Raw genomic sequence first — 19,252 nt, forward strand, 5'->3', positions numbered from 1 at the left:
TATGTCTTGATGTTTTGAAGAATTTGTTAAGTTCTGTGGGAACAAACTCTCCAAAATTAACTATCTGCTTTAAAATCTTTGTTACAAACTCTCTACTATAAACTGTGTAAAGTCGACAAATTCCCTTTTTATAAACTCTCTAAACAAATTCTCTAGAATAAGTTCTCTGCCTAAGTTCTTCAAAATAAATTCTCTGTCTAAGTTTTCCAAAATAAATTCTATATCTAAGTTTTCCAAAATAAGTTCTTTGAACAAGTTATTTAAATAAACTCTCTGAACAAGTACTCTGGATAAGTTCTCTGTATAAGTTCTCTGAAGTTAAGTTCTCTGAAATAAGTTCTCTGAAAGATTAAGTTCTGGAACTCTGTGTCAGATTTTAAGTTACGAAGAACTTATAAACTCTCTGAGTTAAACTCTCTACTTAAATTCTCTGAAAGACTAAACTTTAAGTCAATGACATTTCAAATGTTTCAGGTACAATGAAGTTATTATTATTATATATATATATATATATATATAATACAATATGACACAAGACTTAATGACATTTCTTAAGACACTAGTATACGACATAGACGTGTACAATTGAGTAAGTACTTACTGGTCGACTTGTGGACAATGTAGGACTTTTTGGACAGATAGTGTACGTGTTTCAGGTGTACTTGACTGTTCGTGTTCTTGTTCGTTGATTCTAGTGTGCTTGTACTTGTGCCGCTTTCAGGTGAGTTTTGTAGCCCCTTTTTATTACAAGTTTTGGGGTGGAAAGTGTACTGATATTTCAAACAGTTTTGTCGATTTCTGTTTATGTTCAATATTGAGCTTTTGCGTATAGAGTTACTTGTGTCATTTGACGTGCTTCTGTCTTGTTGTATATGTGTGATTATGTGTTGTTGTGCTTTATGTCGTGTTTATCTGACGCGCTTCTTGTGTGTACTGGAGACTTGAGACTTTGAGACTTTGGACTAAGGCAGGTACCGTAAGACTGGACTTTGAGACATTGAGACTTGAGACTTTTGGACTTATTATGGCGTAACTCTGCTCGCTATATATTGAACTATTACTTGTTTAGACTTAAAAGAATCGATAAAAGACTTATTTCTTTTACTAGACTTTTTGACTAGAACCTACGAACTCACCAACCTTTGTGTTGACACGTTTTAGTATACTTTTTACGTACTCAGGCTAATCAGGGATAAAGACTTCTATGCTAGGACTGAACTTCGGAGATTTATGCTCCATTGCTTATTGTCAGACTTTAAGGCTACATGCCTTGGACTATTCCATTTATGAACTTATTGTATTAAGCTGTTCTAGCATCATTATGACTTTGAACTCTTGTTTTGGGAATATATTTATTATATTCTATTTCATTTAGCCGTATCTATGTAATCCCATGTCGTGTTGTACTTTTCATGACACCTCATGTTTCCGTCAACGGTGGGGTGTTACAGATTTTGCTTCAAACTGTGTCCAAAATTCTGATTTCTAAAGGTAGTCAGATTCTAGATGAGTTCAATACGTAGATCTCCAAAAAATCATACAAAAATAATGAAAAATCGTATTGAGGTGATTCCAATGACCATTGCTAGATAAAAGAGTTATCTTTACTTTGTAATAATAGAAATGGTTTGTGAAAAACGTTGTTTTTGACCGACACACGGTGCTGATCTCGTATAGACTTTGTTGTGGAGTTGTTTGTGTGAGTCCATCGTTAGTCCATGGTGTTTTAGCATCATGATGATCATAACAATTGTATAACCAGAGATGTGATTATATTTATGTTTTTATGGGTTGTCAGGACCACGTTGTTTACACGGTAGAGTTGTTTGTGCTTGTTGTTCATCCCAAGAGGTAAGATAACTTACTTTTGACACACGAGAGACACAACAAAACATAGATTTGATAACTATTTCTTCTTTTATGATGTTTTAAATATCTCATGCTTATGTTGGGTATGGGATGTATGTGGGGGGTTCCTTGTGTACATTTTATGCATTATTATGTCGATATGCTTGTGATGAATGGTTTGTTACTTACTTTTGACACACGAGAGACACAACAAAACATAGATTTGATAACTATTTCTCCTTTTATGATGTTTTAAATATCTCATGCTTATGTTGGGTATGGGATGTATGTGGGCGGTTTCTTGTGTACATTTTACGCATTATTATGTGGATATGCTTGTGATGAATGGTTTGTTGTGTGATATTTCTTGTTGTTGGCTTGTACACATAGTACACTAGACTTATTTAAGTTTTCGTATCACGAAGCACGTTAAGGGCCCTAATAATGTAACGAGGAATTATCATGTGTTAACGTGGAATTAATAGTGTGTTTAAGTCTCGAGCACAACGTAAAAAAGTGTTAAGCTTAACCCACATAGTCCGATAGACTCTTGTGTACGTTGATCACTCGGGGGTAATGTACACGCTTCCCATGTGACTTAATCATCGTGGAAAGAGTAGACCAGGTGGAGTGATTGACCACCATACGTGAGGAAACGGTTGCTCATGGATTTGGTTATGTATATTCACAACGACGACGATTTACCCCAAAAGGTTACCTATCATGTCAGGTGTGAGGATCCTATAAGGTATTATGACCGCCTACACATAAATCTTTTGTTGTTGACTATATTGGCATAACTATACGTGTGGATATCGTGGAACGTGGAAATTATGTTGTAACGTGGAATAATAAGGATTGCTAGGCACTTTATAAGATTAAATATCCTTATAATGTTGTTTATGTGGAATTGTGTGATTGTGCCTATACATATGTGTGAGATATATTATTTATTAAAATGTTTTAATTGACAATCCTTGATTTAACCTGTTATCTTACTCAGCTTTTAAGTTGACACTTGTGTTTGGTGGAAAAATGTTGTGCCCTCAGGTTATGACTTGAAGCTAATTGGTAGATGGTGAGATGGGTAGCTACTTGTGGAGCTTGAGGAGTGTGTCTTAGTTACCCATAATTGCATTTAGTTACGTAGACATTTACTTAGCCGTTTGGCCATTATTATGTTGGTTGTCTTATAAGTTGATTGTGGATTTCATTTGGGTTATTGCGATGATACCGTTGGTAATGCTTCTTAAAACATTTATTATGTTCTATTGATTACGTTAGGGATCAAATGGAGTTTTTAAATGTCGCTTCCGCATTTTACTTAACGGAGTTATGTTTTACGTTGAATATTTTTAAAAAAAATTCGCAGGGTGTTACGCATATTTTTACGGAAAGTTGACATCCCAATGTCAACATTTGCCTATTAATAGAGGCCTTTGCATAACCAAGAAACAACTTTGCATATTCAGACATTTGCATATTCTTTGTGAACTTGTGCAATATTCTCTCAATCACAAAAAGAAACATTTCACAACTTTAAGTGTTTCTGTTGACAAGAGAACTTTCCAACTATAGATCAATTGTATTTCATAGGTTGTTAGGATATTTACATTATTGTATTATCTTGGTTCCGCAACAACCTTGTAATTTATTTAACATTAATATGTAAATTACACTTGAAAATTATATATTGTCTCACCAGATTTACTTTACAAGTATTTAATATTTGCATTGTCATTTACTTATTTATATTGTCACCTTAATAAGTAATCCTTCATTTAGCCTGGTATTCATTCGCTGTAACTGTCTCCATTCAAGTTCAGTGGATTTATTGCAAAGTAGCTCACCATTAACATAGAGTTGTCTTCAGTAGTACCATCTCTTGAGTTGGGACTTACATTTCATGTGATGATTGTGTATATGTACATTGTGTTTTCTTCTGTGTGATATTGTGATGGCAGTTGTGTGTGAGATTGTTGTGCGATCCTTTGTGCGATCATATTGTAAGTAAATCCCTATGGCTTACTCTAGTATTGTACGACTTGGATTATCGGCACAAATGTTGTTTATGCTAAAACCTATGAACTCACCAACTATGTGTTGACTTGATTTAGTACACTTTTCAGGTGACCAAGTAAATGCTAGGAATCAGGTTTGCTTAGATGACTAGCTTGGATTGGAGATCAAGGAAGTGACACATCTTTTGTTAGTTATATTAGGAATATGCGGATTTGGTAACGCTTTCTTGATTGAACTTGATTCTCGTGGTCTATGGCCCCAATGCTCCCTTGTAGGGATGAACAATTGCTTATTTTGGAACAATTGTACTAGATACATGGTTACTTTTGTTGTGATTGTATGATATTTGGTTAATGTTTTAGTGGTTCTTGGTTCACTTGTAACCATTGTTTTTATTTAGATTAATTTGTTGCTCTATATAATTTTCATATCGTGTTGTATTTTTCTTCACACTCCATGATTCCGTCTTGTTGGGATGTTACAAATGTGTAGCGAATGAGAGGTAGTAAAAACAAACGTTTTAAATTAATAAAATTACAAATAAATACCTCAAAACTAAGCTACATTAACAGGCAGTGGACTTGATCGAATGTAGCTAGCGTTGTGGTAAATACAAAATTGTTCGCAAGGAATATGTTTAAAAATACAGTCAGATGTAATTTTAGGATTGTTGAGGGTTGTCACGATTTTAATAAAACCAACAAACTAATTGATCTAGCAAGAGTGTTCCAACTGCTTGGTCAAGCAAGGAAACACGATATTACCTAAACATGAAAGACTATAATAATTAAAATATTGCATCTGCTTAGAACAATTCACATGTCATGATCATTTAGAAAATAGTTAGATTGTTAAACAACTTTTTTCACATTCGGGTTCTCGCTAGATTCACCAAATTATCTAGCTTGACTGCCGTTCGACTGGTCAAACCCTTTAGATGAGATTGCTGCTAAGTTCACTCACGGATCATTAAAAAGATCTGAGTTTTGTAACTATGACTAAAGTCTTTTATGTAACTCAAGATTCTTGTTAAATTCATTTGACACAAACTGCTTCAGTCACTCGGATCCGGTTTCTGTTCACCGAGTCAACCGAAAACAATTTAACAAAAAAACATGTTCGCTTAAATCAAATTTTTAGTTTTTAACCCCGTTTTGGTTACAAATAAGAATACCACATTAACTAAAAACTGATTAATATTTCGTAAATAGAATTAATGACTCTAAGGATACTTAATTACGAGTACTTCATTCAAAACAAATCATCAAAACCGTTTGTATATGAAAAACAAATAATATCGTTTAACAAAAAATAATCATGGATATGGAAACGGTTCAACAATCAAATATAAATCACGGAATGATCACATTATCCAAACATACGCAAAATAATCTAGCTACTCATGGCAAAAGAAATAAACCTAACAACCCCTAAGATAAATAAATCCATAGTGATAATTATCAGAACCTAACAACTATTAATATATAATATACATAAATCAATAGTAACTAGCATGGTAACTACGCAATGCGGCGGCGGCGGTGGGGACGACGGTCTAGTGATGTTGGTAACGGTATTATTGGTGGTGACGATGTCAAGTGGTGGAATATTTTAAAAGATAAGAGTTTAAAGTGTTAATTATTAAAATAAAGGTTTCTGAGTGTAAATTAAATCATTAAGGACAAATATGGTAATTTATAAAATTTCTTTCCATAGTGGGAGTTTATTAAGGGTAATTTAGTACTTTTAAATCTAACCATTTTCTAACACTATTTTAAAAATAAGGAGTTGAGAGTTGATAATTATTATAAAGGAGTATAGAAGTATAGATATAGATATAAATAATTATAAAACAAATAAGTCCTGCAATAATAACCTAATAATAACCTAAAAGTAACCAGAAAGATCAAACAACAATTGTGGTTGATGCGTGACTGCGGCTGCTGCTGTGCTAGAATGGAGCTTTTAGTCTTCTTGTTTTGCGGCTGTCGAAGACCATGAACCAAAAACACCCTCTCGTCTTTAATTCTGCCTAAACCTAATTAATATTGTGTTGCTTCTAATTAATGTAAGCTAGTAATAATGACCTACTAATAAATAGTTACTAGTCCTAGTAACATAAATAAAAAAATAATAACATAAATAAAAAAAATACAATAATTGATAGTTACATTATTATTCATGACTTATGATAATATAAAAACGGTTAGATTACGACTAACACAAATAATAATATTATCTTTTATAAATATATGATATACGTCAAATATGTTAAAACATGAATAATGAAACATAAATAATTATAAATATAAAAAATTATGTTTATAATATATAATTAATAAATATAATACAACAAATACTTTTTTTAAGAAAAACATAAACGATTTCATTTGAAAAAAAAATAATTATAACTAAACTAATAAAAAAATAGTATAATGTATATAAACATCTTTATACTTATATAAAAAATATAAAAATAAATATTAGTGATTAGTATTATGATTGATGATTAGTATTAGAATTGGTGATATAAATATAGCAAATTAAATTGACAAAATGACTACTCATTTAAAGTCCAATATAGCAAAAAAATGAAAAATGTGAAAAAATATATTCTCTTAGAGAGATAAATACACATTAAATACAAAGAGAAGATTAAATAAATTACGTATATATTTAAAATAAATAAATCATATTGATAAATTGAAAAATTACAACCTATCTTTAAAATCTTGTTATCATTGTTAAATAATCTATAAGCATATACAAAAAATCTGATAAACTATCAAATATACAAAAGATTAAATAAAATACATACATATCTAAAATATAAATCATAGTGATAGATGCACATTAAAGCCATTAAAAAATTAGATACACCTTAAATCTAATAAATTGTAAGATCTTATATAGATATACCAACTAGATTTTAGATCCGTGTCCAACACTGGACACGAGACTTACGATATTATTAATATTAGACATTATTACATGTAACTCATAAAAGCTTATAAGTTCAAAGTTAAAGATATAAGTAGTGACTAAGTGTACAATTCAAATGCCAAAAATTTAAGCTAATAGAAGGAAAATAAATGTAATAAAAGAACAATGGAAGCATATACACCGCTTCATCATTTGAATAAGACTTCTTTATAGACGAAGTTTCTTGTAGTGTTTTTTGTCTTCTCATCTTTGTCACATATAACATCTTAAAGCCCCTCTCAACTTAACTCGAGATACACCAATGTACAATTGTTCATGTGTGAAAACCAGATTTTGTAGATAGAAACCAATTTTAATAACATTGTAAAAATAATTATTTTAGTTATTTGTTTTTTATTAATTAAATAAAATTATGTAAAAAACCAAATGATGACATCAGCAAAAGTCAATTTAAATTGAGCAATATGATTGGTTAATAAGTTATTAGTTCAACTGTGTTTTAGTATACATTAAAATTAAAATTAAAATAGGACAATAATTACTATTAAAATCTTAATATATTTACATTAAATTTAATTTATTTTTAATTAATTAATTATATATATATATAAAATAGAATATATTATTGGATATATATTAGTTATTATTTTATTGGATAACTATTAGCTATTATTTTATCGGATATATATTAGCTATTATTATTAATTTATTTTTTTAAAATTATTGGGTTCAAAGTGTAAATTTGTGATGAAAAACAAAAAATATAAATTTTGTTATCATTTTATTGGATAAATATTAGCTATTATTTTATCAAATATATATTAGCTATTATTACTTATTTATTATATTAAAATTATTGGGTAAAAGGTGTAAATTTGTGATGGAAAACAAAATAAGTGTAAATTTGTGATACAAAACAAAAAAGTGTAGATTAAAGTCAAAATTGAAAACAAAGGTCAATATAAAAAAAATTGAGAGCTGTAATTGGTCGATAAGTTATTATATCAACTGTGTTTTAGTATAATAAAAGATGTTATAAATATAATTTAACATATAAATATGACTTGTTAGCCGACATTTTATCTTGTTTAGCCGACTTGTTATCATTTATTTTATTTTTTTACTAATTTATTCTTTTTTATAATTAATTTATGATGATTAGGATAAAAAAATAACTTATAAAAGAATGCTTAAAATTAGGAAATTAATGTATGTACAACACATAATGAAAAATCCTACATGAAAAATCATCTCTTAGTTATATAGAGAGATGTGTGTAGTTAAAGTTTTGAATTTACCTAAATTTTTTACGGGAAAATTTCATATGTGCCACTCTTAAGTCACAAAATATCATATTTGCCCAATTAAATTTTGAGATATCATATATGTCATTTCTAATATCCTCAAATATCAAATATGTCATTATTAAGTAAAATATATCATATGTGCGCAAATACATTATTAAATATTATATATGGGGTCATTATTTTCGATATATGTAACATATCACTGAAATATATTAAATATTTCAAATTTATCATTAAAAATTAAATTGCACTTATTCTCTCTTTCTTTAATTCATGAGTTTTTCTTGCATCAAATGTCGTGGAGCTAATTACTTGTGCAAAAATAAAAGCATCAAATAGTTTAGTCACTTATAAACCAAGATGGCAACACTTAACTATATACTATGAATTGAATAGAATAACGAATTTAAGAATATCAATAAAATTAATCATGTTGGTACCATTGAATTAAATTTACACGGTTAGAGGAAAAAACATGGATTGAATTATAAAAGCAAAGAGAAAAAATGTGTGTAATTGTGATTTCTAAGTATTTTATTAATAATTTTAAAGATATTTTATGTTTTAATTTTGACTAAATTAGTTTAATCGGGCATATTGGATATATTTCAATGACATATTTGATTTATTTCAATCTTCACAGCAAAATCTCTAATATTTAAAAACAGTTTAGAGATATTATTTATTTTTTACTTCACAATGACATATTTGATATATTGATAGATTAGGAATGACATATATGATACTTTATTATTCAATAATGACATATTTGATATATTGATAAATTATAATGGCATATATGATATTTTAAAATTTAATTGGGCGAATATGATATTTTGTGACTTACCAATGGCATATATGAAATTTCCCCAATTTTTACAATCACATCAAAATCGAAACTTATAAGCTTAGTAGATGACGGCAAATAGCCTTGTGATTTCTGATCGTAAATTTAAATTTTTGAAGTCATGTTAATAGCTAATTATAAGTAATAGGAGTTGAAGAATTAAGTGGAAAAAAAAGAGACAATTTTATTAATGAGAAAACGAACAATTAAATAAAGTTATGATGAGTTTTGTTTCTATAAGGCAAGAGTTAGACTTTAATTCTAAGTCTAATAAGGAAATTGAATTCATATACAATTAAAAAAACTAATTTAATAAAATAAATTAATTAAAAGGACACTTGTCGATTAATGTTTATACCACGTGTCGTTTTAAATCTCAATCCTAGCCAAGAGTTAGACTTTAATTCTAAATTTAATAAGGAAATTGAATCCATATACAATTAAAAAAAAACTAATTTAGTATAATAAATAAACTAAAAGGACACATGTCGATCAAGGAATATGATACGTGTCATTTCAAGAATGACTCAATTCTGTTTTAGTTTATTGGTAGATATTGATGTGGTTGTTGTGAAGACGCGACTTCTTGGCTTACTTTTTTCCTTTTTATCAACTTTAATCCCTGTTGTTTGATGCTTTTGTTAACTCAAGCCACTCGCGTCGACTTCTAGAGAGGTGCTCATCAGGTCTCATGAGCGGCGCTCGTGAGCTTCTGACCATAAAATCCTCTTGTAGTTCAACCTTTTTTCGAAGTTGCATAACAAATTTGTGAGCGAATTGCATTTTCGGTCCCTGTGTTATCACACCTTTTGCAGGTTTAATACAAATATGTCCAAAGTCGCGAAACGCATCCCTGTCATATCACATCTTGGTCCAAAGTTAACTTTCCGTCTAATTTAACCGTTAAAGACATCATGTGCCCCTCACGTGAGGGGTAATTCAGTCTTTTTATATAAACAAGGACTATTTCTGCAACTAACAAAAAATCTAATTTGTTATCACAACCTTTATCTCAACCAAAAAACTATATCACAACTTTTATCTCAATCAACCTAAAGATATTATTATCATTACTACCTTCATATATAATACATATCTAATTCAATGATTTCATTGCCAAAACCCACTTAGTTCCCACCAAGATTCAATCAAAAACGAAGCTACGGTGGGAAAGGTGGTTTACAGCCAAACCCATTTAGCAAAACTCACCATCTAATAAAATGACTTCACTGCCAAACCCATTTAGCCAATATCAACAGCTTGCGGTAATCATGGTTAATTAAGCTCCGGCGGCGGTAGACAAGAAAACATGCCAGATCGATCGACACAAACACCTTCTCCACCACCACTGTCAATAAATCCGGTCAATATCATCGGTGTTGGTAGTCAACAAAACAATATCCGTGAAGATCAGTGGTGCTGGCAAAGGATTCTGACAAGATTCTAGTGTCGGCGGTGGACGACGTTGGTTGTTGACAGAGGTGGTACCATCACCACCGGCGACCTTACCACCGCCGCGGCTGCTCCTCTTCCACCAGCGCTCACCACCCCTGCGTCTTATGCTCATCAGATTTGGAGGAAATAAGAAAGTATATATATATATACATACATATACCAGATATATATATATATATTATCAGATCTGATTGTTTGTTGATGTATGTGCTTGTATATATATGTGGGGTAAATTAATTACTATAAGAGATGTGAAAGAAATCCATACATATAAAAAGAGATGTCTTGGAAATCTTAGATTGAGAGGTTTAAGCTTTATACAAGAATGAAACTGGAACCAAACATATTGATGATGAATAAGATTTTTTGGTTAGTTGCAGAAATATTCCTCGTTTATATGAAAAGAAATATTACCCCTAAGGTGAAGGGCTCATGATGTCTTTAACGGTAAAAACAGTAAAATTAGATGGAAAGGTAACTTTGGACCAAAATTGCAACAGGTGTAATATGACAGGGATGCGTTTTGCGACTTTGCAAATGTTTGTATTAAACTTGCAAAATGTGTGATGACACAGGGACCAAAAATGCAATTAGTTCTAAATTTGTCGACACAGTTTGCATATAAATTTTTGTTTCGCCGTTGCCGACAATGTTAGAGCGCTGAACTCAAGTTGTCGAAAATGCTCTCCATTTGTTGAGTTGGCCATTGAAGAAACTAAAATCTTTGATCGGATTTTACTAACTTGGTTTACGAAACAATGAACCCTTTAATATGGATATTCTTGGATATTGTGTGTTTTTTTAAGTGAATTTCTTTTTAAAATTAAGTGCGATATTTTGCATTTGACCTTTACGTAACTGAATTGATTAAGTTATTGAATGGATAAATCAATATAATTCTTTTTTATTTATTAAGTAAAAAAAACAAACAAAAACTATTGATAACTTAATGAATTAAATATTTTTGATTAAGTCATGACTTAATTTATTAAGTGTTAAATAAACACCACCTAAGTTAACTATGGAGGCAAACGAAAGTGGTTTTGATATTAAATTAGGTTTTAAATATTAAATTAGTATAGAGAGGAAAATTGAGATTTTGATGAATAGGATGAGTAAAAAGTAAAATGATTTTGTTGTTGTACGGGGCCAGTTTTTAAAGATGTAATGTAGAGAACTTGCTACCTCAACTTTTAGGGAAGATAATATTATATTTAAGTTGAGTATAACAAATAAAAAAAGATAATGATTAATAAGATCTATCGCTAAATGTGGATTTTATTTTGTTTTTTTTTGTTTTGAACAATAAAGTGTAGATTTTATTAACTTTCCTATTTAAATTATTTTATTTGATTTTGTCACATGTCACTATTTATAATTATACCTATTTTATAATTATATGGTTTATTGGGCCCGGTGAGTTTTTTCTTAAGGTTGTGGGTTCGAGCCTTGGCTGACATAATCTTTGGGTTTCCCATCTAGGAATTTTCCACAAGGAGGGGGCTAAGCTGCAGCTTATGCTCAGCATCTCGCGAGGTCCAACGATAGTTGGTTAAAATTGTCTTCAGCTACGTCTGAGTTGAAATACACCTTTAAAAAAAAAAGTATTAATTAACTAAGATGATATTTCATTTCTCTTAAAAATTACTCATTAATCATACACGCACTAAATTCACTATTGAGAAACACCTTATAAATATCCTTCTTATCCACGAAGAAATTTGCATCTGCCTTTGTCTTGCAAATTAACAAATCAACAAATTAATAACACATACCGAAGAAAAAGGAGGTATGTACACTATTCTTATGATTTAACTACGGGTATAAAGATGACAATATACTGAGTATTAGTTCATTTTGTAAGTTTTAATCTTGTAAATTTATTGACATTAATCCTGAGTTCCTGACCCCAATACCATTCGTTATCATCGAATCTACCTGTGTGTTTTGGCAAACTATTTAATTTCAGAGTGACATTTACAAATGCTCTCTGTTTAGTGTTTGTATATGGAAGAAACCATACGAATATATATCATATATACACTCAGTGCACAAATAATATAAAATCAAATCTTACACCCAAATAGACTAACTCATTTAATTGTCTATAAAATTCTTTTTGCTAATTGATAACTTTTGTATCTTTTTATCATTTTAAAGGGAATGGAGAAAGAATTCAATAGTGAACAAGTGATTCAAGAATTTGAAGCAATGACCAAAGATGCAAAAAAAATCCAAATTGAGACTCTAAACAAAATCCTCAAAGATAACTGGGAAGCAGAATACCTGAAGAAGTGGGGGATTTTTGATGGTACTACTGATCCTAAAACATATAGTTCTTGTGTCCCTCTTGTGACCCATAAAGATATCGAACCATATGTTCAGAAAATCGCGGATGGTGTGCCGTTCCCGGTCCTCACCACCGGCAACCCCATCACAGCCTTTGCATTAAGGTATTTGTTAGCCAAGTTTTTGTTTCCGTGATACCCATAATTTCGTCTTTTACTCTTTTATGCACACTTATCGTCTAGGTTGTTTGTGCTTGCAGTTCCGGAACTACTCAAGGAAAGCGCAAGTATATACCTTACAATGACATATTCATAAAAACATCCATGCAAGTTTATCAGACTTCTTTCGCCTTTAGGAATAAGTACGTCGTTGGAATATGATCATGTTAAATAAATGCATGTCCGGAAATTATTTTAGCCTACGAGGTCACACAAAATGACACGTGTACTCTATGAAATTAATTAATATGTTAAATGTAGTATATTAGTAATTAATAAGTTCACGAAATGATTAATAAACAATGTTTAATGTTAAATATACGTTTGTTAATTAAATACATTGAAAACAGAAGGACTCGGGTGAAAATTATGAGTTTAGGAAACTTCTAATTTCCACGTAAGGGGACCAGTTTTGAAAGGCCTATTAGGGCCTTGATTAAGCTTGGTTAATAAGTCTTAAAACCCTAAATAAGTCCCTATAAATAGAGGGCTAAGTCAAGGGTTTTTTCATAAGTTGTTTGTGAGCTAAAACCCTAAATCAACCTCAAGAGAAAAATAGGGTTTTCGGTTCTTAGCTTAGTTCGACATTTAGGGGTTTTACACAACCGGGTTTGTGAGTTCGTGATCGGGTACTATCATATATCATAGGGGTGTCAAGTATGCGATCGTAAACCCTAACTAATAATAATCTTGTTATTAAAAATATTATTGGAAGCTTACGCTAAAAGGTAAAATATCAATTCCGTACTTTGTTAATTAATATTATTGCATATATGTTTCTTTCCGCTGCGTACTCGTGATTATTTGTTTTTATATGCTTATACTCTAATAGTGGTATCACGAGCCTAATATATGATATATTAGTTACAAAGTTCAAAACTTGATGGGGGGTTTAGGGTTGGTTAGATTTAATTAGTACTTAAATATTAAAAAACGGTTTTTTAATTATTTATATAATTAAATTCGATTTTAATAAAAGAAATTAGGGTTTTGTTTTATTAATTCAACCTATTTTATATTAATGGTTAATTGAAACCCTCTATGCAAGTTTTGATTGTGTGAATTGACATGTTTCTTTGATATAAATTGCATGTTTAATTGTATCTTTATTTAATGTTGTTAAATAGAAGTAAAATTTATAAAGAATTCATAGCAAAAATTTTTATGATTATTACTTAGACATTCAGGTATAAATTGATTAGCTTAATAGTCTAATAATTAGGGTTAGTTATTTGATAATTATGTGACTGTGAATTTTTTGTGTGATTTTTCTGCTTTCCATCAGTTCACTAAAAAATTCATATAAAATCAACCGTAATGAATTAAGAGTTGCCCTTTGGACTGTATATGTAAAACTTATAGGGCTAGAACTTTGTAGTCCTGGTCGAAGACTGATTCGAACTAAAAATAGGGCTAAACTGATCGTGAAGCTACTGAAAATTTCCAGTTAGCATGTTTGAATGTAATTACTTGCTAATTGTTTGTTTAAAGGCTTACGCAATCAACGCAACTTGATGTATGTGGTCCATTTCTTTGAAAGGGGAGCCGAATTAGACATATACATTAACCATAGTGACCATGTTTAGGTGGCCTACCATAACTCGTTGCATGATTAATTAGTTAATACGAGTAGTTAGTAATTTTATTATTTTGCTTTTATTGTTATATAAATGGAGATGCAAAAGTGTTTTATTGAGAAGAATAACTTGACTAAGAATTATCGAAATATGATTTTGTTTTAACAAAATTGGTGTCTTACAAACAAGAGATACACCGGCTCACCCATTTGAACAAACTCTAAGAGAGGTATAAGTCGGAGTGCGCTAGCCTCCTAAAGGAGCGGGTTTTTAATTGCGTCTATCGCAAACCTTTGCTCCTGCACTTCTTTGTGCGTTCAAATGGAGCTACCAAGCTCTTTTATGTTGTTAAGACAATAAATATGATTTTATTAAACATTATGTTATGAAGATTTGCATGAGTCTTCATACAAAAACTTTTGATTCACATCAATTGCATTACCCTTTCAAAGTTAAGTTTTTGCCACGCACTTTGCTAAGAACACTTACAAGTACTTTTTGCTCTACGTGAAATGTAGGTGAATTGTAACTCCAAGGTAGATCACTACTCATCGTGAGACGGTGGTAGACTATTTAGACGTTCTTAATTGGGCGACTTAAAGAGAGTTAACCCATGAAATATTTAAACGTAAATACTGAATTGACCAATACACGAGTTTTACAACATTATTAATATAAGATTAATATATGGAACAAAAAATTAGTTATATGTTAAAATGTAAAAATATACTTCAAAAAAATTGAGATATTTCAAGTAAATACTGATTTGACAAAGTTTTCATTGATGTCTTGCAAAAAAGTAATTCTATTTTCGTTAAAAGTAATTTTATCTTAGTTAGTCATGGTTCTTAAGAATAATAAAAGTAGCGGTTTGTGGGTTTTCAATGATTTCGTGTGTTGTAACTTTATTAGTAGACTCGGGTTATATAAGAAGAATTTGTATCTTAAATATAATTTGATTCTAATTACTAATAACAATAATGATTATCCTAATTATAGTCTGACTACAATTACTAATAACAACAATATTAAAGTTAGTTTGATTACAATTAGATAAGTATTGAGAAGTTTTAAATTAATTATTTTTAAATTGGTTAAAGTGTAAATTAGTTATTTTAAATTGGGTTAAAGTGTAAATTGGTGATGAAAAACAAAAAAATGTAAATTAATTTAAACATGAGCTGATTTAATTAATTTTAAGAAATTGAGGGTTGTGATTGTTCAATTGACGTTAGATCTACTGACTTTTAATATATATTAAGACTAGTGCTCAGACTCGTCCTTGGACGGTTAGTCTCAAGATATATAAATCTTATAATAATTGTGAATCAAAAAGTGTATTATCAGTATCACACCTTAATGAATACGAAAACTAAAGAAGAAACATATGAAAATTAACTCCATATAAATATTGATTCTAGTTTACATTTTTTTTCAACTTTAGTCTAATAAAAAGAGTAATAAAAAGTGTATGACCAATATCACAACTTAATGAATATAAAAGCTAAAGAAGAAACATATGAAAATTTACTCCATATAAATATTGATTCTAGTTTACCCCCCCCCCCCTCTTTTTTTTTCCAACTTTAGTTAAATAAAAAGAAAAATAAAAAAGTGTAGAGTATATAATTTGAAAAATACTTATACCAATTCATCAACATAGACCATCTCGAACGTTTTGATTTTCTATCGGGTTGTTCCACTTCGAAACTGTCCATACATGCACAACACGGAGTCGTAAATGATGGTTAACATGTGTTGGCTTAAAATCTTCAAGATGAACTAATGTGGTCTTTTTTTTTTGTTGTTGAAGAGAAGCCATAATAAACCTATAATGGACAACAAACGAAATTAAAAGAGCAACCTACTATTTTAGTTATATTATAGATTAAGATAACTACATTACCCCTTTTACATTAAATACTTTTACTTTGATTACACACCGCCAGACGTCAGTGCCGCCGCCACCGTCGCCGCCGCCCGTCACCGCCACCGTCACCGCCACCGTCACCACTGTCGTCGCTACTACACCGCCGCATCGCGCAAGCTTATGTCTAGTAACCTAAAGAATCAGCAGCATCAAACAATCATATAATTATGTGATTAAATTGGTTCATGTAATTAGATAACCAATCGAGTCTAGATTTTAGGGGTGTTCGTGGTCCGGTTTGGTCCGGTTTTGACTAAATCTCAAACCAAACCCGGATTCACGGTTTTAACATATTTTAAACCAAACTAGACCAAGTGTGTTGTCTAACCGGACCAAACCAAACCATGTAAGCCGGTCCGGTTTGACCGGTTAAACGGTTTTGTGATTTTTTTTTTTTTCATTTTTATCTCCAAATAGTGAAGTAATGAAGATGAAAAAATAAAAGTCTAAATTAAAAATACAAAAGTAAAAGTAGATTTATATAAAATAAGTAAATGTTTAATAAAATATCTTATAATTGTCTACCAAAAGATTTTTACAATATATCTGAACTAAAATACTTGGTAATATATTGCACATACTACTAAAATATATAAATGTTAAATAGAATATTTCCGGTAAAAGTTGATAAATATGTGAAGTAAATATATTACGAGTATATATATATACATATATATCTTTTGGTCCAGTCCGGTTTTGACAGTTTATGTTTTGCTCAAACCGTAACCGGACCAAGGAACCCGGTTTGTCAAAACTTAAAACGCCAAACCAGACTTTAACAACTCAATCCGACCAAACCAATCCAAGTACCCCGATTTAGTCCGGTTTTTACGGTTTGACGGTTTGATGAACACCCCTACTAGATATCCTATTTTAAATTTAAATGGTTTTTATTTTATTTTACTTTTTTCCATTTGTTACAAGAGTTAACTTGTTCTAATTTCTCTCTATCTTTGAGTAGGTAAGGTCTGTCTACATCATACCTCCCCGGTTTATGCCGTGATTGGGTATCGTTGCTGTTGCTGTTAACTTCTTGTAATTTTCTTGGGGGTGTTTGCAGGGAGTTTCCGATTAAAAATGGGGGGAAAGCTTTGAACTTTATCTATGGTGGCAAGCATTTCACAACTAAAAGCGGTTTGTTAGCAGCACCTGCCAGTACAAACATTAACCATAGCAAACTGTTCAAGAAAACAATGAAGGCCATACAAACCCCAGCTTGCAGTCCTGATGAAGTAATTTTCGGGCTCGAATTTCAGCAATCTTTATACTGCCATCTCTTATGCGGACTCATTTTTCATGAAGAAATACAGGTGGTCTCATCTAATTTTGCACATAGCATTGTTCATTCCTTTAGGACTTTTGAAACCGTTTGGGAAGAGCTCTGTAATGACATACGAACAGGAGTTTTATCTGCTAGAATTACCGTTCCATGTGTCCGTAACGCCATGGCCAAGATTCTCAAACCAAATCCCGAATTGGCTGACGAGATTCACAATAAATGTCTAGGTTTAACCAACTGGTACGGTTTGATCCCTGAGATCTTTCCTAACACAAAATACATTTATGGGATCATGACCGGGTCAATGGCACCATATTTGGAAAAACTGCGACACTATGCTGGAGGAGTACCCTTGCAAAGCGGTGATTATGGGGCCTCTGAAGGATGGATTGGGGTCAATGTGAACCCGGAGTTGCCGCCTGAGATGACAACTTTTGTAGTCCTTCCTAATATTGGGTATTTTGAGTTTATACCCTTGGGTCAAATTCATGACCCTGATTTGGGCTCTGTGTTGGTTGAGCCCGAATCAGTTGTAGGGTTGACAGATGTCAAAGTGGGTGAAGAATATGAAGTTGTGATTACTAGCTTTGCAGGTTTATATCGGTATCGACTTGGGGATGTGGTGAAGGTGACTGGATTTCATAACTCAACACCAAAGCTCCAATTTATTTGTCGAAGAAACGTAATGCTGACTGTCAACGTCGACAAGAATACAGAGAAAGATCTGCAGCTATCTGTTGAAGCAGCAGCCAAGCTGTTAACTGCTGAAAAACTTGAGGTTGTTGACTTTACTAGTCATGTAGACCTCGTCTCCGAGCCAGGGCATTATGTGATCTTTTGGGAGGTTAATGGGGAAGTAAGCGATGATTTACTGAAAGAGTGTTGCAACTGTTTAGATAAGTCTTTTGTTGATGCAGGATATGTGACTTCGAGAACGAGTAAAGCGATTGGACCGCTTGAGCTTCGGGTTCTTTCGAGGGGAACTTTTCAAAAGATTTTGGATCATTATGTTCAACAAGGGTCTGTGGTGAACCAGCACAAGACACCAAGGTGTGTGAGTGCGGCTAACCAGAGCGTGTTGAAGATACTATGCAACAATGTTGTCAAGAGCTGCCTTAGTACGGCTTTTGATTAGGTTTCATCAAATATGATACGAGTGTATGCATAAGATATGATAGACCATGTTTTTTGGTTTAAGTTGTACCGTTTTAACATATGATAAAAGGCTTTGGGTTGCTGCAAATGCCTTTCTAATAAATGAAGTTTTATTAAACCTTTCAAACAAGAAAAGTGACAAATCTGTTAGAGATGAGAAATATATATATGATGCATAAGTCAACTTTAATTTTTTGGTTGTTGCAAATGTCTATCCATTGTGTGAATCCACGTTATTTATCTGAAAAAAACAATAATACATTATACATGTACTATTTCGACTTATCCAGGTTTTTTAGCATGCAACACATTCTGAAGGGATAACATGCGCAAGTATCTTTGGACTTCCGAGTTGTCTGTGTTTTAAACATTTTGCGCTTCT

At 31.3% G+C, this 19,252-nt stretch overlaps 1 protein-coding gene across 1 annotated transcript; it reads left to right on the plus strand.

Moving 5' to 3' along the window:
- The first annotated feature begins 12,153 nt into the window (after positions 1-12,153).
- Positions 12,154-19,013, plus strand: LOC122597751 (jasmonoyl--L-amino acid synthetase JAR4-like). The gene is made up of 4 exons (XM_043770320.1): positions 12,154-12,211; positions 12,583-12,875; positions 12,971-13,072; positions 17,497-19,013. The coding sequence occupies exons 2-4, from the start codon at positions 12,586-12,588 to the stop codon at positions 18,848-18,850; spliced, it is 1,746 nt and encodes a 581-aa protein (XP_043626255.1). The 5' UTR covers positions 12,154-12,211; positions 12,583-12,585; the 3' UTR covers positions 18,851-19,013.
- Positions 19,014-19,252: the final 239 nt, after the last annotated feature.

The sequence above is a fragment of the Erigeron canadensis genome, chromosome 4 (genome assembly GCF_010389155.1).
Source record: "Erigeron canadensis isolate Cc75 chromosome 4, C_canadensis_v1, whole genome shotgun sequence".
NCBI classification, from domain to species: Eukaryota; Viridiplantae; Streptophyta; class Magnoliopsida; order Asterales; family Asteraceae; genus Erigeron; species Erigeron canadensis.

Bases quoted from the DNA above. Each gene is read 5' to 3' on its own strand.
- LOC122597751 (XM_043770320.1), top strand. From the start codon at position 12,586: ATGGAGAAAGAATTCAATAGTGAACAAGTGATTCAAGAATTTGAAGCA. The intron at 12,876-12,970 runs GTATTTGTTAGC...TTGTGCTTGCAG, and splicing joins ATCACAGCCTTTGCATTAAG to TTCCGGAACTACTCAAGGAA. The intron at 13,073-17,496 runs GTACGTCGTTGG...GGGTGTTTGCAG, and splicing joins TCTTTCGCCTTTAGGAATAA to GGAGTTTCCGATTAAAAATG.